General features: G+C 49.2%; 1 protein-coding gene across 3 annotated transcripts in view; it reads left to right on the top strand.

The window, feature by feature from the left end:
• Nucleotides 1-4552: 4552 nt before the first annotated feature.
• Nucleotides 4553-23890, top strand: part of IRAK2 (interleukin 1 receptor associated kinase 2) — a 67609-nt gene continuing 48271 nt past the window's right edge. The window contains exon 1 of one of the 3 annotated variants that reach the window (XM_031935174.1): nucleotides 4553-5012. In XM_031935174.1, the coding sequence (XP_031791034.1) occupies nucleotides 4877-5012 (136 nt within the window). In that variant the 5' untranslated portion in view covers nucleotides 4553-4876. The remainder of the gene's footprint in view (nucleotides 5013-23890) is intronic. The other 2 variants (XM_031935173.1, XM_031935175.1) reach the window with 2 other exon arrangements.

Here is a 23890-nt window from a genome sequence, read left to right as displayed (position 1 = left end):
TGGGATTACAGGCTTGAGCCACCGCGCCCAGCCTTTTTTTTTTTTTTGAGACAGAGTCTCGCTCTGTTGCCCAGGCTGGAGTCCAATGACATGATCTCGGCTCATTGCAAACTCCACCTCCTGGGTTCAACTGATTCTCCTGCCTCAGCCTCCAGAGTAGCTAGGACTACAGGCGCATGCCACCATGCTCTGCTAATTTTTGCATTTTTAGTAGAGATGGGCTGGGCGCGGTGGCTCAGGCTATAATCCCAGCACTTTGGGAGGCCAAGGTGGCTGGATCACGAGGTCAGGAGTTCGAAACCAGCCTGACCAAGATGGTGAAACTCTGTCTCTACTAAAAATACAAAAATTGGCTGGGTGCGGTGGCTCATGCCTGTAATCCTAGCACTTTGGGAGGCTGAGGTGGGTGGATCATGAGGTCAAGAGATTGAGACCATCCTGGCTAACACGGTGAAACCCCATCTCTACTAAAAATACAAAAAATTAGCTGGGTGTGGTGGCAGGTGCCTGTAGTCCCAGCTACTTGGAGGCTGAGGCAAGAGAATGGCGTGAACCCAGGAGGCAGAGCTTCCAGTGAGTGGAGATCACGCCACTGCACTCCAGCCTGGGCGACAGAGTGAGACTCGGTCTCAAAAAAAAAAAAAAGAAAAGAAATTAGTCAGGTAGGATGGTGCTCGCCTGTAATCCCAGCTGCTCAGAAGGCTGAGGCAGGAGAATCACTTAAACCTGGGAGGCGGAGGTTGTGGTGAGCCAAGATTGTGCCACTGCACTCCAGCCTGGGCAACAGAACGAGACTCTGTCTCAAAAAAAAAAAAAAAAAAATGTAGAGACAGGCTTTCGTTATGTCGGCCAGGCTAGTCTCAAACTCCTGGCCTCAAGTGATCTGCTTGCCTCAGCCTCCCAAAGTGCTGAGATTACAGGCGTGAGCCACTGCATCTGGCCACAGAACAGGTTTTCATAGAGTATAGATAGTTTAACACTTATAGCTAATACTTATATCATGTTTATTTTGTGTCAAGCACTGTTCTGAGTGCTTCTGTACATGTAACTCGTCTAATCCTTGCAACAGTCTCTGAGGCAGGTGCTGCTATTATCCTTGTTTGACAGATGGGGAAAGTGAGGCTCAGGGAGAGATGAACACCTTCCCCAAACACACAGCAAGTAAGCAACAGAGACAGGATTTGAACCCAGGCCCCGAATCCCAATATCTGGCCTCTGAACCACCACTACTGTCCTGCTGACTTTAACACATGTTTTCGTATCTGTAGAAAAAGTCTGGAAGATTAGACACCAAAATACAACTGGTGGTGTCCTTGGAGTCCTCCAAGTGGGATGGTCATGGGGACTTTCATTTTCTTATTTCTCAAATGTTCTACTATGACCAGGTATTACCGGTCCATGTTGAGAAAAAGACTTTGGACTTAGCAGGCCTTGGTAGTGACTCATCCCCTCAAGATCTCTATCACATCCTGACTCTAAAGGGTCTGGTTGAGACTGGATATGGTGGCTCATGCCTGTGATCCCAGCACTTTGGGAGGCTGAGGAGGGCGGATCACTTGAGCTCAGGAGTTTGAGACCAGCCTGGCCAAGATGGTGAAACCCCATCTCTACTAAAAATACCAAAAAATTAGCCGAGAGTGGTGGCACATGCCCTGTAGCCCCAGCTACTTGGGAGGCTGAGGCAGGAGAATTGCTTGAACCTGGGAGGCATAGGCTGCAGTAAACTGAGATCATGCTACTGCACTCCAGCCTGGGCAACAGAGCAAGACTCTGTCTGGAAAAAACTAAATAAAATAAATAAAGGGTCTGGTTAAATGCTGATTGGTCAGCACCTTAAGATATGGCACTGTCATGGAACAAAAAATGTCTAAGCTGGAAGGCACCTTAGAGTTTAATTCCTGTTTCTCTTGTATCACTATCACGAGTAGGGAAAGTTCAGCCCACGGAGAGTCAGGCTATGGCTGAGTTCCTGCTGCCACCACCCACCAGGGGTGGCCCTGGGCTTCTGTTTTCTCATTACGTCATGCTGCCTCCCAAGATGGGAGTGTGTGTGGATGCCCAATGCTTCGTGCGGGGGTCCTTCCTTTTCCATCCGTTCTCTTCTCTGTATTGCTAGAAGCAGCCCCTGACCCAGCTGACATCACTTCCCACTGACTAGGAATCTGGCCTGGGGTTTCCAGTGACTAATATAGCAATTTAGGAACTTTCCATCCTAACGGGGCACTTCTCCTGGAGGCTTTCTGTGTGCAGGAGGCTGTCACCAGCCCGTTTTGTTCAAAGGGTAGGGGATTGTGCAATCTGATCGCAGCACTCACTGGCTCTGAAATCTTCTATGGTCCCTTGTAACTCTTAGGGTCAAGTCCAAACTCCAAAGCTGAGCATTCGCTTGAGGGTCTTTGTTATGTGGTCCTGGGCTTTATCTCTTGTCTTTCTTTCTTCTACTCGGCCCACCTGTGTTTATATTTTCTTTTTGTTTGTTTGTTTTGCTTTATTTTTTTGAGATGGAGTCTCGCTCTGTCACCCCGGCTGGAGTGCAGTGGCGCTATCTCGGCTCACTGCAACTTCTGCCTCCTGGGTTCAAGTGATTCTCCTGCCTCAGTCTCCAGAGTAGCTGGGACTACAAGTGGGCACCACCACACTTGGCTAATTTTTGTATGTTTAGCGGAGATGGGAGTTCACCATGTTGGCCAGGCTGGTCTCGAACTCTTGAACTTAGGTGATCCGCCCATCTCAGCCTCCCAAAGTGCTGGGATTACAGGCATGAGTCACTGCACCTGGCTGATTATTCCTAGTTTTAAAAAATGCCTTTCTCACTTCAGTAAACTCAGTGGAATACTGGTCATAAAAATCCATTAATGGGCCAGGTGCAGTGGCTCACGCCTGTATCAAAAAAAAAAAAAAAAAAAAAATTAGCCAGGCATGGTGGTGTGTCTGTAGTCCCAGCTGCTGGGGAGGCTGAGGTGGGACAATTGCTTGAGCCTGGGAGGCCAAGGCTGTGGTGGTCCATGTTTGCACCACTGCACTCATGCCACCTGGGCAACAGAGTGATGCCCTGTCTCAAAAAAAAAAAAAAAATAATTTTTTATTCTTATTTATTTTTTACATTTTTGAGAAAGAGTCTCACTCTGTCACCCAGGCTGGAGTGCAGCGGCACGATCTCAGCTCACTGCAACCTCCACCTCCTGGGTTCAAGTGATTCTCCTGTCTCAGTTTCCCGAGTAGCTGGGATTACAGGCGTGTGTCACCAAGCCTGGGTAATTTTTGTATTTTTAGTAGAGACGGGGTTTTACCATGTTGGCCAGGCCGGTATCGAACTCCTGACCTCAGGTGATCCACCCGCCTCGGCCTCCCAAAGTGCTAGGATTACAGGCATGAGCCACTGTGCCTGGTCCCTGTGGCATAATGTTAATAAATAAGACCAGGATGCAGAATCTCAGGCGAGGTGCAGTGGCTCACACCTGCAATCCCAGCACTTTAAGAGGCTGAGGTGGGAAGACTGCTTGAGGCGAGGAGTGCAAGACCAGCCTGGTCAACATAGTGAGACCCCATCTCTTAAGAAAAGATACAAAATCTTACCTGCAGTGTGGCAACAACTACATCCAAAGACACATCTATGTAGAGGGGGTGATTTTTGGAAAGAGGAGTACCCTAGTGGCCTTAGGAGGGTGGTGAGGTGCTGTGTAACTTCTCCCCTGTATTGTCCATGTTTTTTTTTTTTTTTTTTTTTTTGGTGAACAACCACCAATTTTATGGTAAAACACCAAAAGAAATAATACATTATTTTTATTGTTACCAGTGGTAGTTCCCTGCAAGTTTTGTCCCATACTTCAGAATAGGCAAAGTATTTTTTTATCCATGGCTCTCTCGATCCTTATAACAGTCCTCTGAAGACAATGTGGTATGCGTGTGTGTTTTCATTCAATCATTCACTTAGCATATCTTTTTTTTGTTGTTTTTGGAGACAAGGTCTCCCTCTGTTGCCCAGGCTGGAGTGCAGTGACATCATCATGGCTTGCTGCAGCCTCCAACTCCTGGGTTCAAGTGATCCTCCCATCTCAGCCTCCTGAGTAGCTAGGACTACAGATGCATGCCACCATGCCTGGCTGCTTTGTTTATTTTTTGTAGAGACAGGTCTTGCTATGTTGCCCAGACTGGTTTTGAACTCCTGAGCTCCAGCAGTCCCTCCTTGGCCTCCTAAAGTTTGGAACTGCAGGTGTGAGCTGCTGCACCCGGCCTCATACACTTGTTGAGTTCCCCTGACCAGGACTGGGACTTAGCTGAGAGGAATGAGATGCCCGGGGCAAAATGGAAGGAGGCGCTGACACTCAGGGTCCTGCAGTGCCACCTGAAGATGAGTGCCTCCTGCATTTTCCTTCCCTAGGTGCCTAACCTGACTCACCCTCATCCTGGCCCCGCCTCCACTCTGAGCCAGGCACTATTCTCAGTTCTGGGGAAGTAACCATGAACCAAACAGGTAGAGCTTCCTGCCTACGTGGACCTTCCATTATAGAAGAGGAGGCAGCTAGTAGAGCTGGTACCCACTGAGGCTCCCACGGGCGCAGTGACTGCCCCAGGCATAGCAGCAGCTTCGACCCTCCTGTCCCGTGCTCTTTCTCTTAAGTCTTGTGTACTGGACTCCATGGGTGTCCAGCAGAGTCAGCGTTGTAACTTGGGCCACCTGTGGACCTCAGCTAATGGTGGTGTTTCCAGTGTGGACGGGGTGGTTGGGGAGGATGTCCTGGAAAAGCCCACCTAGTGGCTAGCGTGGGGACCTCTCCTGGAGGGACTGCCTCTCTGACTCTAAGCAGAGTCCTCTCCCTCCCTTCTAGCCTCCTACGTGATCACAGACCTGACCCAGCTGCGGAAGATCAAGTCCATGGAGCGGGTGCAGGGTGTGAGCATCACGCGGGAGCTGCTGTGGTGGTGGGGCATGCGGCAGGCCACCGTCCAGCAACTTGTGGACCTCCTGTGCCACCTGGAGCTCTACCGGGCTGCCCAGATCATCCTGAACTGTGAGTAACTCAGGGCCCTCCTTGGGTGGGGCCTATTATGCCCCTGAGCAGTTTCCGTCCATGTGAGTTGCATTTTCTGGCCTTAATACTTTTTTCCTCTTTTAATTAAAAAACTAATTTAATGAGTGAATTTATCATGCACATAAGAAACTGGTAACAGGCCAGGCGTGGTGGCTCAGGCCTGTAATCCCAGCACTTTGGGAGGCCAAGGCGGGTGGATCACCTGAGATCAGGATTTGAGACTGGCCTGGCTAACATGGTGAAAACCTGTCTCTACTAAAAATACAAAATTAGCTGGGCTTGCTGGCCTGCGCCTGTAATCCCAGCTACTCGGGAGGCTGAGGCAGGAGAATCGCTTGAACCTGGGAGGTGGAGGTTGCAGTGAGCCAGGATTGCACCACTGCACTCCAGCCTGGGTGACAGAGTGAGACTCTGTGTCCAAAAGAAAAAAAAAAGAAAGTGGTAACAGTGGTTACCTGTGGGGAGAGGAACTGGGCAGCCAGAGAACACAGTGTTGGAGGGAGACTTTACTGTAAATTCTTTCGTACCTTTTAAATTTGGGCTATCTGTTCCAAAAATAAATACATTAATTAATTTTAAAAACCCCAATAGCTATAACAAAAATTCAAAAAAGCATTCAGTAAAAATGATTCATATTGTCATCCTTTCCCCACTTTACATCCCAAGAAGTAATGACTTTGGCAAAAATTTCTGGCTTGTCTTACTAGAAATTTTCTCTGCATGGGCAAGGGTATTATGCATCTGCAATACCTTTCTAAAAAGCTTTTTTTTTTTTTTTTTGAGACAGGGTCTTGCTCTGTTGCCCAGGCTGGAGAGCAGTAGTGTGATCAAAGCTCACTGCAGCCTCGATATCCTGGGCTCAAGTGATCCTCCTGCCTCAACTTCCTGAGTACTTCGGACTGTAGGCACATGCCACCATGTCTGACTAATTTTCCATTTTTTTATAGAGATCGAGGCTGGTCTTGAACTCCTGGTCTCAAGTGATGCTCCTGCTTTGGCCTCCCAATGTGCTGGGATTGTAGGCATGAGCCACATTACCCTGCCTGCAACCCCCTTTTGATACAGATAGCACATCATATACTGTTATGAATTTTTTTTTTCACCTAGCAATAGACCTTGGGGACTGTTTCATATTGACACATTCTTTCTTTTTCTTTTTTTTTTTTTTTTGAGAGGGAGTCTCGCTCTGTTACCCAGGCTGGAGTGCGGTGGCGCAATCTCGGCTCATTGCAAACTCCTCCTCCTGGGTTCATGCCATTCTCCTGCCTCAGCCTCCTGAGTAGCTGGGACTACAGGCGCCCACCACCATGCCCGGCTAATTTTTTGTATTTTTAGTAGAGACAGGGTTTCACCGTGTTAGCCAGGATGATCTCGATCTCCTGACCTCGTGATCCGCCCACCTCAGCCTCCCAAAGTGCTGGGATTACAGGCATGAGCCACTGCGCCTGGCTGACACATTCTTTCTAATAACTACATTGTATTCTTTTGACAGATGTTCTGTGATTTGTTTAGCTTGCCCCTATTGAGATATGTTTATGTTCCTTCTAGCATTTTTTGGTTCAATTTTTTTTTTTTTTTTTTTTTTTTTGCGATGAAGTTTCGCTCTGTCGCTCAAGCTGGAGAGCAGTGGCACAATCTCAGCTCACCACAACCTCTACCTCCCATGTTCAAGAAGTTCTCCTGCCTCAGCCTCCCAAGTAGCTGGGATTATAGGTGCCTGCTACCACACCCAGCTAATTTTTTTTTGTTTTTTTTGATATGGTGTCTTGCTCTGTTGCCCAGGCTAGAGTGCAGGGATGAGATCTTGACTCACTGAAGCCTCTGCCTCCCAGGTTCAAGTGAGTCTCCTGCCTCAGCTTCCCGAGTAGCTGGGACCCACTACCATGGCTGGCTAATTTTTGTATTTTTAGTAGAGATAAGGTTTCACTATGTTGACCAAGCTGGTCTGAAACTCCTGACCTCAAATGATCCACCTGCCTTGGCCTCCCAAAGTGCTGGGATTATAGGTGTGAGCCACCGCGCCCTGTCAACTTTTTGTATTTTTAGTAGAGACAGGGTTTCATTATGTTGGCCAGGCTTGTCTTGAACTCCCAACCTCAGGTGATCTGCCCACCTTGGCCTCCCAAAGTGCTGGGATTACAGATGTGAGCCACCATGTCCGGCCATTTTTCTGTTCTGTATAGTGTCATGATGTACTGTCCTAGACGTATAGAGCCTGTTTTGCACACATGTAAGTGTAGCCATGGGATGGCTTTCTGTTATAGTATTGGAATGTCTGGGTTGAAGATTTTTGCATTCTAAGTGTTGATTGATATTTAGTATTAACAAATTACGCTCCTCAGAAAACAGGATCATGTGTGGTGGGGACATATTTAGCTGGTAATACCTCCCTACCCTGAAGCGTGGTTGTGAAGGTGAAGAGCAGAATGTCAAGTGCCTGATGTTCAGCTGGTACTCAGCAGAAGGCAGTGGGAATGGGGGTTCTGGTTACCCCCACCCCTCCTCACATTGCCAAAGAGACCCCCTCAGTGTAGGGCTGGGAGCCACTTTTCTGCAGGTACTTAACTGAGCAGCTGCCTGGTGCTGTCCTAGGTTCTGGAATACAGCACAGAGAAAGCGACAGGTCCTCTGCCCTCACGAGGGCACAGTCTTGTGAGGAGACAGTTAATGCACAGGAAAACAAGTAAAGAAATGGGCAGGCAGGATACAGTGACCAGATAGGGGAGCATCCTAGGACAGGGGGTGAAGGAAGGCCAGTGCGAGGATATGAACCTGGAGGAATAGGAAGAAGACAGCCATGTGACGCATTGGTAAGAGCCCAGGAGAGAGAGGCCAGCATGTGCAAGGGCCCTGAGGAGCCAGTGGTGGGAGCCCCAGACACCCGGGGAGGAGCTGTCCTGTCAGGGTTCCTGAGCTGGGAACCACCTGGCTGGACCAGCAGACCAGATTCAGCACCTGCCTGTCCCTCAGGTCTTCTGGAATCACTGAGGGCTTCCAGGAAGAGGGACTGGGAGCAAGGGCCTGAGGGTGGGGGCCTAGAGAGCACCACCCTCTGAGGTAAACCAGGAGAGCAGAGGATGGTGTAGTGGACCTGCAGGTGGAGAGATCTAGAGCTACAGCCCAGGCTGGGCTTTTGGGGGCATCGTGGAGCAGACCACACCAGGCACAGGGAGGCCAGTGGGGCAGCGAGAGCATCTCCTCCCTTCAGCTGCCAAGTGACTTTCCAGGCTTTCCTGTCTGAGGTAGGGAATGGGGTGATCCGGCTCCCAGTGGGAGTGATGTTCCAGCACAGGACCATGGCTGGGCCTGCTTCTGCACAGGCCGGACCCTGACTCCACTGTGTGCCCCAGCAGCATAGTGGTGGTTCCTCTTGAGTCATGGTCCTCCCCATCCCCTGGACTTCTGTCTCCACCCCTGCTGGCCGCCTCCCTAAGCCCACCTTCCTCCTCAGAGTGGAGAGGGTCAGCTGCCCAGGCCACAGCCTCCCCACTCCTGGAACCCACCTGAAACCCCTCCTGCCTGGTGCTCCTGAGCCGCTGCCGTTCCTTACATTCCCCCTGCGAAAGTTGTCAGAATCGACATGGAGTGATTTTGTATTTAAAAAAAAAAATAAATAAAATAACCCTTGGCTGCATGTGGTGGCTCACGCCTGTAATCCTAACACTTTGGGAGGCTGAGATGGGTGGATCACTTGAGGTTAGGAGTTTGAAACCAGCCAGACCAACATGGTGAAACCCTGTTTCTACTAAAAATACAAAAAAATTAGCTGGGTGCCTGTAATCCCAGCTACTCAAGAGGCTGAGGCAGGAGAATTGCTTGAACCTGGGAGGCAGAGGTTGCAGTGAGCGGAGATTGCACCACTGCACTCCAGCCTGGGTGACAGAGCAAGACTCCATTTCAAAAATAAATAACCCTAACAAGTAGAACTAGGGAAGGCCATGAAGGGAGAACTGTCATGCATAAAGGCCCGACAACAGTAACTGTCACGGAAGACTCTACAAAAACCACAACCTTGCATAAATACCATCATAACCACACACAAAAAATACCCCTGCGAGGACATCTGCCCAGCAAATGCCTGTCCGACCCTGGAGACTGTAATCACTCTTGCTATTCAAGGATAGTTATCTCAAAACAGTTATGTAATGCTCTTCACTTTTCCTTTGAAAAACCTCCCTGGATACACCCTTAGTTTACTATGGCATGTGTACGCTCATTCCGATGCCCTATTCCTGAGTAAGTATCATTTTCTTTTTTTTCTTTTTCTTCTTTTTTTTTTTTTTTTTGAGATGGAGTCTTGCTCTGTCACCCAGGCTGGAGGGCAGTGGCACGATCTTGGCTCGCTGCAACCTCTGCCTCCTGAGTTCAAGCGATTCTCTTCCCTCAGCCTCCCGAGTAGCTGGGACTACAGGCCCCTGCCACCACACCTGGCTAATTTTTGTATTTTTAGTAGAGATGAGGTTTCACCATATTGGCCAAGCTGGAATCGAACTCCTGACCTGAGGTGATCCGCTGGCCTCGGCCTCCCAAACTGCTGGGATTACAGGTGTGAGCCACTGCGCCCAGCTGCATCATTTTCTTGTAGAGAGCCTCTCCTTGTTTGTTATTTAGGTTGACCCTGAAGGCCAGATCCTCATTCTGGCCCACCAGAGAGGCCAGGTGGTTTCACAGTGCAGTGGTGGGCGGCAGGCCTGAGTTTCAGTTCAGGCTCAGCCTTGATTGTGTGGCTCTGGACAAGTCCCTTCCTTTCCCTGGGCCCCAGACCTCTTGACCCCCTTGTCATCCAGCTCAAGTGCAGTCAGGAGGAGGGGCGGGAGTTCCAGCTAAGTCCACGTTGGAGAGGGGGATGATGGGGTGGGGCTGGCACCAGACCCTGATATTGCTCCCGCAGCTCAGGCTGAGAGGTTGCAGGGGAGTCCCGATGCCTGAAAGCAGAGAAGCACCAGGGCTTTGAGACACAGCCTCTTGTTCGACACTCACCATTGATGTCAAAACCTGTTGACTAATCTCACACAGATTCTTAGCAATGTGAGGCCAAAAAACAATAGAGTGTGAAATTTCCAGAGATACTCTCATCTGAGTGTGATGCCTTTTTAGGGGAACACTGAGCACTTTTGAAGTGCTGGCAGCCCCCCGAGGGTCTGCTCAAAGGAGCCCCTTCTCCACCCAAGGAACCTGGCCAAGAATGGCCAAGGGGTGAAGGTCACACCCAGGCAGCCTGGATCCACAGCCATCCTGCTTAGCTTCTTTCTTCTGAGATAGAGTCCCGCTCTGTTGCCCAGGCTGGAGTGTATGGTGTGATAGCTCACTGCAACCTCTGCCTCCCGGGTTCAAGCGATTCTCCTGCTTCAGCCTCCTGAGTAGCTGTGATTACAGGCGCCTGCCACCATGCTCAGCTAATTTTTGTATTTTTAGTAGAGATGGGGTTTCACCATATTGGCCAGGCTAGTCTTGAACTCCTGACCTCAGGTGATCTGCCTGCCTTGGCCACCCAAAGTGCTAGGATTACAGGTGTGTGCTACTGCGCCCGGCCACCCTGCTTAGCTTCCACAGGGGACTTCAGCTGCATCAGTTGCCTCTGAGCGCAGTGCTTGGGCGTCCAGGAAACACTAGTGATGCTCTTGCCAGTTGATCTCTGTTCTGCTTAAAACTTTACTAAAGGTCTTTGCTCTCCTGTTCTCACCGCCTCTACCCTCCTCTCTTGTTCCCCAGACCTCGTCTTTCTTCTAGCCCTGCTGATCAAAATTGCCTGAGGAAGAGAGATTAAGGCTGGTTTCCACATCCACAAAACCCCTGCTGTTCTTCTGTTATGGGCGTCTGGTCATGTTTTACTATTGGTTTGAATTCTCAGGCAAGGCACTTCCCCTTTCTGTATCTTTTTTTTTTTTTTTTTTTTTTTTTCATTAGGAAAAAAAGTGCTGTAAATCCTTGTCACTTTTTGGAGGTGAATATAGAGAAGCATTTTAAATTTCTTATTCTACCTGGTCAGAGTCTCTTCCCTTCCCTAATTGTTTAATGTTTAACATCAGTTAAACAAGCTTTTGCACTCACTTGCTTAGGATTGGTTATGAACTTGCTCACTGTTGCTGGCAGTTTGAGAACCTGACCTCTGCCCACCACCTTATTTTATTTATTTATTTATTTATTTATTTCAGACGGAGTCTTTCTCTGTCGCCCAGGCTGGAGTGCAATGGTGCGATCTCAGCTCACTGCAACCTCCACCTCCCAGGTTCAAGAGATTCTCTTGCCTCAGCCTCCCAAGTAGCTGGGGTTACAAGCAAGCTCCACCATGCCTAGCCTAATTTTTTTTTTTTTTTTTGAGATGGAATTGCACTCTTATTACCCAGGCTGGAGTGCAGTGGCACGATCTCGGCTAAGTGCAACCTCTGTCTCCTGGATTCAGGTGATTTTCCTGCCTCAGCGTCCCGAGTAGCTGGGATTACAGGCATGTGCCATCATGCCCAGCTAGTTTTGTATTTTTAGTAGAGATGGGGTTTCTCCGTGTTGGGCAGGCTAGTCTCAAACTCCCGACCTCAGGTGATTTGCCCACCTCGACCTCCCAAAGTGCTGGGATTACAGCCGTGAGCCACCACGCCTGGCTGGATGCCCACCACCTCTTAAAGGGTGTTAACAATAAATTTGAAGAAAACAGCACTTGAAAACCCCACATACCAAAAGTCCTGGACATGAAGTGGCTTCCTGAGGGACTTACCTCTCCAGCGGATGTGCCTGGATGTGACTGTAGCCTTTTGAAGGCCCTGCTTGAACTGAGCGGTACGATTGGGGCCCACTGGGGGCCATATCCATGCACAGTCTCTTGAAATTGTGAACTGCGGAGGCTGCCTGGTCTGAATGGGTAGAGGGCTGGCTCCGTGGGTCTCTGTTCCTTGATTTTCCTCAGACTTAGTTGCCAAGGCCATAGTTATTTAATTTGTCAAACACTGAATATTCTCAGCTGTAGAATGGGCCAGGCACAGTGGCTCACACCTGTAATTCCAGCACTTTGGGAGGCTCAGCCGGGTGGATCACAAGGTCAGGAGATTGAGACCATCCTGGCTAACACAGTGAAACCCTGCCTCTACTAAAACAAACAAACAAACAAACAAAAATTAGCCAGGCGTGGTGGCGGGTGCCTGTAGTCCCAGCTACTTGGGAGGCTGAGGCAGGAGAATGGTGGGAACACGGGAGGTGGAGCTCACAGTGAGCTGAGATCGCACCACTGCACCCCAGCCTGGGCGACACAGCGAGACTCCATCTCAAAAAAAAAAAAAAAAAAAAAGAAGAAATACAATGGATCAGTACAGAAGGCTTAGAACAGAAAGCAGCTACCCATTCCTTGCCCTAGCAAATCTGCTGGCCAGAGTCAGCCCCTTTTCCTCTTTTAGCCATCCATGTCTTGGTCTCCTCCATTAGCCTTCCAGGTTCACTACTTATCAGGGGAAATCCCCACCCCCAATATTCAACGTGGGTTCTTTTCTATTTCCCTAAGCGTCAGCTGGTCTGAGAAATAAAGGGAAAGAGTACAAAAGACAGAAATTTTAAAGCTGGGTGTCTGGGGGAGACAGCACATGTTGGCAGGTTCTGCGATGCTCCCTGAGCCGTAAAACCAGCAAATTTTTATTAGCAATTTTCAAAAGGGGAGGGAGTGCACGAATAGGGTGTGGGTCACAGAGATCACATGTTCCACAAGGTAATAAAATACCACAAAGCAAATGGAGGCAGGGCGAGATCACAGGACCACAGGATGGGGTGAAATTAAAATTGCTAATGAAGTTTCAGGCATGCACTGTCATTGATAACATCTTATCAGGAGACAGGGTTTGACAGCAGACAACCTGTCTGACCAAAATTTATTAGGTGGGAATTTCCTCGTCCTAATAAGTGTGGGAGCGCTACAGGAGACCAGGGCTTATTTTATCCCTTCGGCTTTGACCGTAAAAGACGCCGCCCCAAAGGGGCCATTTCAGAGGCCTACCCTCAGGGGCCATTCTCCTTCTCAGGGATGTTCCTTGCTGGGAAAAAGAATTCAGCGATAGTTCTCCTATTTGCTTTTGAAAGAAGAGAAATGTGGCTCTGTTCCACCCGGCTCACCGGCTGTCAGAGTTTAAGGTTATCTTTATTCCCTGAAGACTGCTGTTATCCTGTTCTTTTTTCAAGGTGCCCAGATTTCATATTGTTCAAGCACACATGCTCTACAAACAATTTGTGCAGTTAACACAATCATCACAGGGTCCTGAGGTGACATACATCCTCCTCAGCTTGCGAAGATCACGGGATTAAAGAGATTAAAGTAAAGACAGGCATAGGAAATCACAAGGATTGGGGAAGTGATAAGTGCCCATGAAATCTTCACAATTTATGTTCAGAGATTGCAGTAAAGACAGGCATAAGAAATTATAAAAGTATTAATTTGGGAAACTAATAAATGTCCATGAAATCTTTACAATTTATGTTCAGAGATTGCAGTAAAGACAGGTGTAAGAAATTATAAAAGTATTAATTTGGGAAACTAATAAATGTCCATGAAATCTTCACAATTTATGTTCTTCTGCCGAGGCTTCAGCCGGTACCTCCATTCGGGGTCCCTGACTTCCCGCAACAACTACTGTTAAACAAGCACAGACCACAGTGGCTGAAAGACAGGCGTTCATTTCCCTCTCCTGTGACTGCCAGGCTGCCCCAGGCTCATGTGGCAGCTCCGTGGTGTTGTGGCCCAGGCTCTTCTTTATTGTTCTGCTAACGTGGACACAAGGCTTCTCACATCTGAGATGGCCCCTCTGTGCCCCCATATGCACACTGCAGCCAGCAGGAAGAGAAAAAGAGGCAAAGGGTGGGCACACTCCACTTCTTCTAAGGACATGACCAGGGAAGTTGCTCACCTACTTTCCCTCATAAGCTATTGGCCAGAACCTGGTCACAGAACCACACCTGCTTGCAAGGGAGGCTAGGAAATGTCATCTTTAGTTGGAAGGTTATATGTGCAACTAAAGCTTCTAGTACTCTAGAAGAGGAGGAAATCAGTATTGGAGGGACAATTAGCAGTTTCTGCCACAGTCCATTTTGACCACCCAGATATCCATATACACCTGTCTTGACATGCATGAAACATCTGCTTTCTGCAAGGGAGACAGGCCTGGGGGCCTAATCAGTCATTTCCTTTAGGGCAAGTCTGGTACGTGTGGGTGATATGTAGCCTTCTCTAATGGCCCAGTGACCCAGGGCCTCTCAACCAAAGAGAAGCTGTCTGCATCCCCTTCCCCCAGCACACCCAGATTCAGTGGTGGAATTTGAACAGGAAGCCACAATAAAAACTACCACTTGAGATGAGAAACACGAGGTTGTTACTTGTCTATAGTAGTCAACAAATCTGGCAGAGGAGCAATTGTAAAACTCCATTCCCTGTTTTTTTTTTTTGAGACAGAGTCTCTCTCTGTCACCCAGGCCAGAGTGCAGTGGCGTGATCTCGGCTTACTGCAAGCTCTGCCTCCTGGGTTCATGCCATTCTCCTGCCTCAGCCTCCTGAGTAGCTGGGACTACAGGCGCCCGCAACCATGCCTGGATAATTTTTTTTTTGTATCTTCAGTAGAGACGGGGTCTCACCGTGTTAGCCAGGATGGGCTTGATCTCCTGACCTCGTCACCTTAGCTGCCAAAGTGCTGGGATTACAGGCGTGAGCCACTGCGCCTGGCCAAAACTCCATTCCCTGTTAAAGGAGTAAGTTCTTTGCTTGGCCTATTTGGCAGCCCTTGGTTCTCAGTGATCTGTGATTCTCAAAGCATCGTAAGCATCAGTATCACCTGGGAACTTGTTAGAAGTGCAAATTATTGGGCCCCACCTCATCTGCTGATTCAGAAACTCTAGGGGTGAGGCCCAGCAGTCTGGCCTAAGTTCCCCAGGTGATTCTGATGCACCTTGAGGTTTAAGAACCAATGCTCTGGCCGGGTGTGGTGGTTCACACCTGTAATCCCAGCACTTTGGGAGGCCGAGGTGGGTGGATCACTTGAGATCAGGAGTTTAAGACCAGCCTGACCAACATGGTGAAACATTGTCTCTACTAAAAATACAAAAATTAGGCCAGGCGTGGTGGCTCATGCCTGTAATCTCAGCTACTTGGGAGGCTGATGCAGGAGAATTGCTTGAACCTGGGAGGCAGAGGTTGCAGTGAGCTGAGATTGTGTCACTGCACTCCAACCTGGGCGACAGAATGACACTCAAAAATAAATAAAAATGGAAATACAAAAATCAGCCAGGCGTGGTGGTGCGTGCCTATAATCTCAGCTACTCGGGAGGCTGAGGCAAGAGAATCTCTTGAACCAGGAGGCAGAGGTTGCTGGGAGGCAGAGATTGCAATGAGCTGAGATTGCGCCACTGCACTTCAGCCTGGGTGACAGAGCAAGACTCCGTCTCAACAACAAAAAAAAGAACCACTGCTCTGATAGCTGGTCCTGCGTGATTTCTGGCTATGTTTGGAGGCAGGGGAAGTGGAGCTTCCATGTTCATTATTTTCTGTGGCCTTATGTGAAACGGAACTGGAAAGAATGTGCTTTTATTTAGGGCTCTTTGGCTTTCACAAACCACCTCCTGCTGGTGTAGGTCTGGGACTTGAGTGGAGCTGTAGGAATCAAATAATCTCCAGCTTTTTTCAGATTCAGCTGTGGTTTCTTTGGCAACACAGTTCTGTCAAAAAACAAGAAGCTTCTGCTCTCTTGGCAGAAGAAAATCAGTTCTGCGGTGGTGATCACAGCCAAAGATCCAGCCTAGACACATGGTAATTCTTAGCCCTGAAGTGTTTGGTCTGTTACTTCTTGGCTTCTGTGCTCAGCCTCCCCAACCTCACCCCCCAATTTAATGTGCTTACCTGGAGCTTCCCTTGAAGCCACCTGAAACAGTAAGTTGGATGGGAAGGCAGGACTCTTAATTTGACTTTTGCCTTTGAGCTCTCTGTATTTGGCAGAAAACCTCTTCTGAGGGTCAATAGTAGAACTGAGAAAGGTGGAGCAGAGATTAGATAATTAGAAAGCTTAGTACCGTGGTCTTCCCTGCTGCTGAGGCAGGAGGATCTTGAGATCCCCCAAAATGGGGATTCTTGTTGACTTGGATTGTTAGCTACAGGCTGGGTCTTTTTCTTTTCTTTCTTTTCTTTCTTGCTTTCTTGCTTTCTTTCTTTCTTTCGACAGAGTCTTGCTTTGTTGCCCAGGCTGGAATGCAGTGGTGCAATCATAGCTCACTGCTGTCTTGAACTCCTGGGCTCAAACAGTTCTCTTGCTTCAGCCTCCCAGGTAGCTAGGACTATAGGTGCAAATCACCATGCCCAGCTAATTTTTTTTTTTTTTCAGATTTTGGAATTTTTGCATTATCTCCTTAGTGGCGGAGCATCCCTAATCGAAAATCCAATATCTGAAGTGCTCCAATGAGCATTTCTTTTGAGTGTCATGTTGTTGCTCAAAAAGTTTTGGATGTTGGAGCATTTTGGATTTCAGGTTTTCAGATTAGGGCAACTCCACCTGTTACCACTATTTTCAGTCCCTCTATAGGTTGGCTTTGCAGTGTTAATATACTTACATTTCTTCCATAAGCTATAGGCAGTGTCTCCTGATGCCCCATTTTGTAAGATGAAGCCCTTTCTTGTCCTCTCCTCTCCACTTTCACCTTCCATCTTCTGGCAAAGACTAGTTGAAAAATAGTCCTCTGTGAATTTTGGGACCTCTGAGCCTCCAGGGAAGAACTGGGTCTTGGATGAAGATTCACTCTCTGGGTCAGACAGGAAGGGGGAATACTGCCTTTGTGTCCTAGTTGAAAGCTTCCTCATTGTGATGGGGAGAGTATTACATGCATAGGGCATCTGCAGTGGCAGGTCATGGTCTAGGGTAGCATTTCCCACACCATGTGCCTCAGAAGACTGGTCCAGCAAGATACCCTTCTGCAAACAAAAGGGTTCATGAAACACTAAACTTAGGAAACCCTGCATACTTTATCACTGTCTCCACCTTTGGAGATTTACAATGCACACCAACTGTGAAGGCTCTGATAAGTCCTGCAGCAAAGAAACTTATTTAGGCTATTGTTTTCCATTCATATTTGACCATAGTATTCCTTTTCATTTGATACTTACTAATATGCCCATGAGATTAATATACTTTGTGAATCACTGCTCTGGGGAAATGGTGACCATGGTGAGGGTGCTGGGCATCTCAGGGAAGCCCCATGATGGAGAATCTAGGGGGTCAGGGGCAGTACTTGTATATTCAGACCAGCATCCAGCAAGAAAAGAGTCTGTTTCTGGGGCTAGGGTCCACCATCACCCTAGGGCTTAACGACAAGAGTCCTACTCCAGAGAGGGGTTTTTTCAGATGACCAGGCTTAGGAGGGGACCATGGGCCAGGCTCCAGACCTTATATGCTGGCATCTTAGGGGCTTAAGAGCAGGAATTGAGGCAGAGGTGAGTATCCCAGCTATGGCTCCCAGAGAGAGGAGAATCCACTATAATCAGTGCTGAGCTCTAGAGCTGATTAAGTGCCTCCAAAGGCTGGGTTAGGCGCTGAGCCTGTAGACGGTAGGGAGCAGATGGCTCTGGCTCTGAGGGTGGAGGCTGGAAACCGGGTGCACTGGCCTGTGAGGTGAAATTCTCCCTTGGCCCTGCCACAGGGATTTAGATATGCAGGAGCTGGACAAGAGAGTTAATAAGGAACTAAAAATACATTTTTTGGCTTTTTTTGAGATGGAGTCTCACTCTGTCACCCAGGCTGGAGTACAATGACTCAGTCTTGGCTTACTGCAACCTCTGCCTCCCAAGTTCAAGTGATCCTTGTGCTTCAGCCTCTGGGTAGCTGGGATTACAGGCATGCACCACCACGCCTGGCTACTTTTTGTATTCTTATTTATTTATTTATTTATTTATTTATTTTTGAGATGGAGTTTCACTCTTGTTGCCCAGGCTGAAGTGCAATGGCGCAATCTCGGCTCACCACAACCTCCGCCTCCCGGGTTCAAGCGATTCTTCTGCCTCAGTCTCCCGAGTAGCTGGGATTACAAGCATGCGCCACCACGCCCGGCTTATTTTGTATCTTTTACTAGAGACAGGTTTCTTCATGTTGGTCAGGCTGGTCTCAAACTCCCGACCTCAGGTGATCCCCCTGCCTTGGCCTCCCAAAGTGCTGGGATTACAGGCGTGAGCCACTGCACCCTGACTAATTTTTGTATTTTTAGTAGAGACGGGGTTTTGCTGTGTTGGCCACGCTGGTCTTGAATCCCTGACCTCAGTGATCCACTCGCCTTGGCCTCCCAAAGTGCGGGATTACAGGCATGAGCCACCACGCCTGGCCTAAAAATACATTTACTGAGTGCCTACTGTGTGCTAGATGCTGGGGATGCAACCATGAAAACATAGCCAAGGTCCCAGGCCTCAAGGAGTTTACCCTCCAGTGGGAGATGAATTGTAAGGAGCTATAACACACAGGAGCTAACACACAGATGCATGTCACCCACTGCAGTATGAGTGCTGAAAGGATGAATGTAGGTCGGGTGGGGAGGGCAGGTAGGAGAGTACAAGATGAGAGGATCTGATCTCATCAAGGGAAGTTTCCCTGAGGCAGTGAAACTTGAGCCTCCTTCAAAAGGAATAGTGGACCAAGAAGTGAAGGACCACGCAGACATATCTAGCCAGGGGGAGCAGCATGTACAAAGGCGCGGGGGTGGGCTGAGGCTGGGGACAGGGTAGGGTCAGGCCACATAGCGCCAGCAGGCCACCGCCAAGAGTTTGCTTTCACCCAGGAGTGAAGGGAAGACGTTGGAGGGCTTCCACCGGGAGTATCCCCTTGTTTTGGCCACCATATGGACTGGGAGGCCGGGCCTGTGAGGTTCCAGATGTCAACTGAGTAGGAGAGGAAGACACCTGAGGAGTCTGAAGGGATCTGGGAGGTGACCAAGGTTTTCTCTTCCCATCTGTTGCTACTATCTTCCTGGAAGTCTTCAGTTTCATAATTTTCATGCAGTTTCTTCTTGGTTGTGCAACTCTGACAGTTTCTAACTTTGGGTTTGGCATCTCAGCCAGAGTCATTTCCTTCCTGGAGCTGGGCTCTCACTGAGTGGAAAATTTGGGGCTGCTATGTGAAATGAAACAGAAGAGAATAAACCCTTCCTCTCCCGAAGGGGCAGGGCTGTGCCAGGTCCAGACAGGGCTTGTGTGCCTGCTCTCTTGGGTGCCCCGCCTCCGCCCCTTTCCAGCTGCTAGGGCACAACAGAACATGCTTACATCTAGACCCTGGCCCACTGCAGACATGCCACTGGAGGTGACACTGTTGTGGGCCAAAACCACAGGCCAGGGGTCAGAGTACCTGGGTTCTAGTAGTAGCTTGTATTTAGCACCTGATATGTGCCAGGTAAGCATCTTTTCTCACAACTCTTATTATCCCTATTTTATAGAAAAGGAAACTGAGGCTCAGAGATTAAGTAATTTCCCAAGGCCACATAGCCCGTAGCGATGAGGCCAACATAGGAATTCAGGTCTGCCTGACCTTACCCCCTTGTTGGGTAGGTTACTAGATTGCATCAAGTCTTACTTTCCCCATCTGGAAAATGGGTAAAGACATTGCCCTATCTACTTTTTTTGTAGACTGGGAAGGTTCAAAGCATACGAGATGGTGAGGTTTTCTTTTTTCCTTCCCTTCTCCTTCCTTCCTTCCTTCCTCCCTTCCTCCCTTCCTCCCTTCCTTCCTTCCACTGGCTAGAACCAGGCATGTCACCCAGCCTAACTGCTAAGGAGGCAGGAGTATGAGAGGGAGCAGATGGTTATTTGGTAGGTACTCTCTCAGCTACAGGTTACCTCAGTTCCAGGGTGCTTACGATAAGGTTCTGCCTAACTGTGGCCTACAGGGCCCTGCACAGTCTACCTTTGCCCAGCTCTTCGACCTCACCTCTACCACTTTCCCCCTCAGTCATTCCCCTCAGCCACTAGGGTCATCCTTCACTTGGGGGATATGCCAACTGTTTGCTCCCTAAGGACCTTTGCACATGTGTTCCCTCTCCTCGGAACACTGTCGCTCCCGGCTTCCCTGCATTCTTCCATGCTGGTCCTTTTTATCTTCTGGGTGTCTGCATATGTGGCCCCTCCTCACGGCAGCTTTTCCTGGCCAGCCTATGGAAGTAGGTCCATCAGGCACCCCTCTCTCGAGTTTGTCTTCAGTATAGAGCTCCTCCCAGTTTATAATTAGATGTTTTTTATTTAACTAGCTTAATGTCAGTATTATGGCAGTTTGATAAAGGATTCCCCATTCCCTAACATAATGAATGAATGAATGAGAGAGTCATTTCAGCAGCAGGTGGAGTACAAGTTCACTGGGGAACCAGGGATTGCACAATTAGGAAGGCAGGCTGTGCTCCCAGGTTTGCCTCATTTCAGGTCTAGCTTGAGTTGGGAGTGTGTGTGTGTGTGTGTGTGTGTGTGTTGTGTGTGACTGTGTATGGCCTGGAGGGCCAAACCCAGGGATTAGGAGGGAAAGGAAAAGAGAGGGCACAGAAAGCTGTGTTTGTCTCTGATAAGGCCAGCTGGCACGAGGGTGCTTTAGTTACAGCTGAATCACTTTTGTTTGTTCTGGAAGGGCTCTATTCTGGCCACATGAGTCAGCTTAAGGACAAATTACTGTTTAGTTTGATGGGCGTGAAGGGTCGGGGGGATTTCCCGAGTGTGCTCACCCAGGAAAGACCTTGTTGCCGGCTCTGAGTCCCCTCTGCTCCAACACACTGCTGGATTTGCCACTATGTGAAATGTTCTCACGCAGCTAGTGTGACGGCCCAGGCACCATCAGCCGAACACCCAGCACCCATAAACATCCTTTAATCCTTTCTCCCGAGGGAAGTGGGGCATAAACAAGCACATAATAAATAAATCTGCATTCTAGGCTTTGCTTTCTTCAGATATAAGACAATTACCTTATACTTTTTTTTTTTGAGACGGAGTCTCGCTCTGCCGCCCAGGCTGGAGTGCAGTGGCCGGATCTCAGCTCACTGCAAGCTCCGCCTCTTAGGTTTACGCCATTCTCCTGCCTCAGCCTCCCGAATAGCTGGGACTACAGGCGCCCGCCAAATCGCCCGGCTAGTTTTTTGTATTTTTTTAGTAGAGACGGGGTTTCACCGTGTTAGCCAGGATGGTCTCGATCTCCTGACCTCGTGATCCACCCGTCTCGGCCTCCCAAAGTGCTGGGATTACAGGCTTGAGCCACCGCGCCCGGCCTACCTTATACTTGATAGCAATTATCCCCCAGAGCTGTTATCTGAATTAAATAGGCCACGGATATGGGAAAGAACTTAGGGGAAAAAGCCTGACCTAGAGTTAGAGATGGTCATTATAGTAACAGTAGTAGGAGGCCAAGGCGGATGGATCACCAGAGTAGTAGGACGCCAAGGCGGATGGTCAGGAGTTCGAGACCAGCCTGGCCAATATGGCAAAACCCCATCTCTACTAAAAATACAAAAATTAGCCGGGCGTGATGGTATGTGCCTGTAATCCCAGTTACTCGGGAGGCTGAGGTAGGACAGTCGCTTGAACCCAGGAGACAGAAGTTGCAGTGAGCAGAGATCGTGCCACTGTACTCCAGCCTGGGCAACAGAGCGAGACTGTAGCAAATGATGGTAGCTTAAATCTGCTGGGTGTTAATTTTTTTATCCTCATGGCAAGTCTCGGGGATGGGGGTCCATTTTCACATCTCATTTGTCGGATGAGGAAGCCAAGGCTTAGGAGGGTCCCCCTGCTGGTGAGCCCGACTACAGGACACGCTGCAGACTGCTGGGAGTTCATTTGCCTTCCATGGCATCAGTGATTCATGCTCATTAGGGAGAGCACAGGCATTCCGAAAACAAATCAGAGAGAAAAACAAACATGCCTGGCAGCCAGCTCTGGTGAACCATGACAGGGGCACAGAGAAGCGCTTCTGCCCCTCCCCCATCTCCTCCTTGTATCTGGGACTCAGCCCTCATCACTGTGGGTTCTCAGCCTCAACAAGGCAGCTGTCAAAGATATCCAGATTCCAGGCTGGGTGCAGTGGCTCACACCTGTAATCCCAGAACTTTGGGAGGCCAAGGCAGGTAGATTGCTTGAGCCCAGGAGTTTGAGACCAGTTTGGGCAATATGGCAAACCCTGTCTCTACCAAAAAAACCAAAAACCAAAACAAAATTAGCCAGGCATGGTGTCGTGCTCCTGTAGTCTCAGCTACTTGGGAGGCTGAAGTGGGAGGATTGCTTGAACCTGGGAGGTAGAGGCTGTAGTGAGCTATGGTTGCACCAGTGCACTCTAACCTGGGCCACAGAGCAAGACTCTGCCTCAAAAACAAAAACAAAAAAATCCAGACTCTGAGAACCACCATGTCAACCTCCTGGTGCCTGTGACCACCTAAGCTGTAGATTAGCTGTTCCTTCCGTCACTTGCATCCCCTTCCCATCCTTGGGGGTCCCAGCAGGGAGAACCCTGGGCTGCCCACCTCCAGTGTGTGACAGGCTGGCTGCCAATGGTGTGGGCGCAGGCCCCCACCTCCCCTGCTGCTGTGTTCCTGTGTTACTTTGCCCTCACGGCCACTGTGCCTCTCGGGACTGTGCACCAAATCGCTGCCCACCTAGAATCGGTTTCCATTAGTGTTTAAAATGTTAAAAATAGCCTTCCACCCTAAATGCTTCCTTCGGAGGCCTGAGTTGGGAATCAGAGGTTCTTTTCTATCTGCACCTCTCTGGCAGAACTGAAGGAGGGTGGCTGTTTGCACAGCGTTTCGGGCCCCTGCCCTGGGCCAGCCACTTCACATTGGTCATCATGGAGCCCTGGGAGGGCCCTGGGAGGTGTAGGGTTATTATTCTGACTCCACAGGAGAGGCGCATGAAGCTCAGAGGGTTAGGAGGTCTGTGCCTGGGCGTGAAGCTGCAACTGTAGAGCCTGGGTTTGGTTCAAGCCAGAGCCGACGCTTCCCTACTCTTACTCTCGTGATCCCAGTTCTTCTCTTTGATCACAGTCTGTATTTTTGGATCTCACAATCCTGCAGAATCAACTTTATGTGTGGAATTCTCTTGAGAATTTAATCCTGGGAGGAAAGAGTACTGTCTTGGAAGCCTGAGGCTGCCCCTGTCTATCTGTGATAAGAAGTCCATGAGCAGCTCACTCCTGAGCCTTTGCCTTGGCAGACAGGAAGCTCAGCGCGAGAGTTAAAGTTCGTCACAGCCCTTTCTTGTGGGCATTTGGCCTCCTTTGCCTCATCCTGCCTTTGGTGTTCTATTTTTATTTCACTAGCTCTCTGGTGTGCCAGCCTGAACAAGTGGGCGTTGCGTCTGTCTAGCAAGCAGGGAGCAGGTTTGGAGGGATGAGGACAGAGGCCATTTTCTCCACTTTCAGGTTTGGACAGTGAACAGGCATGCATGGACCTGTCTGCCCACCCAGCTCAGACCACACCGGTAGCTCCAGGGTGGAGATGAGGGCGGTTCATGTTTATACGCATCATTTATTGCTTGCATTTTAAAGACACCTAAAAACTCAAAGCTCGCGAAGATGGGGGTTTCACAGGAAACCAAAACTTCTTGTTGGGGCTGACGTGGGGCTCTGTTAACTTACATCCGTGGCTTACATCCGTGGCTGGGTGTGGCCTGGTGCCTCTTGTGTGGGAGGGTGGATGTCAGCTTCAAGTGTGCTGACAGGTCTGGCCACAGGTAGCCCTGCCGACACTGCCCCTCTCCATCTGTTTCTCACCCCTGCTCACTTCCGAGTGCCCTGTGGTGCCAGGTGGGGCCACCGCATGTCACTGCAGAAAGAACAAGAAAAAGAAAGAGAAAAGCTGGACTCTATTTAGGATGAAAACATAATGACATTTTTTATCTTCCCCATGGG

Source organism: Piliocolobus tephrosceles, chromosome 2, assembly GCF_002776525.5.
Source record: "Piliocolobus tephrosceles isolate RC106 chromosome 2, ASM277652v3, whole genome shotgun sequence".
Taxonomy (NCBI): Eukaryota; Metazoa; Chordata; class Mammalia; order Primates; family Cercopithecidae; genus Piliocolobus; species Piliocolobus tephrosceles.
Note: the sequence above shows the minus strand (reverse complement) of the source record. Positions and strands in the feature narration are given on the sequence as shown.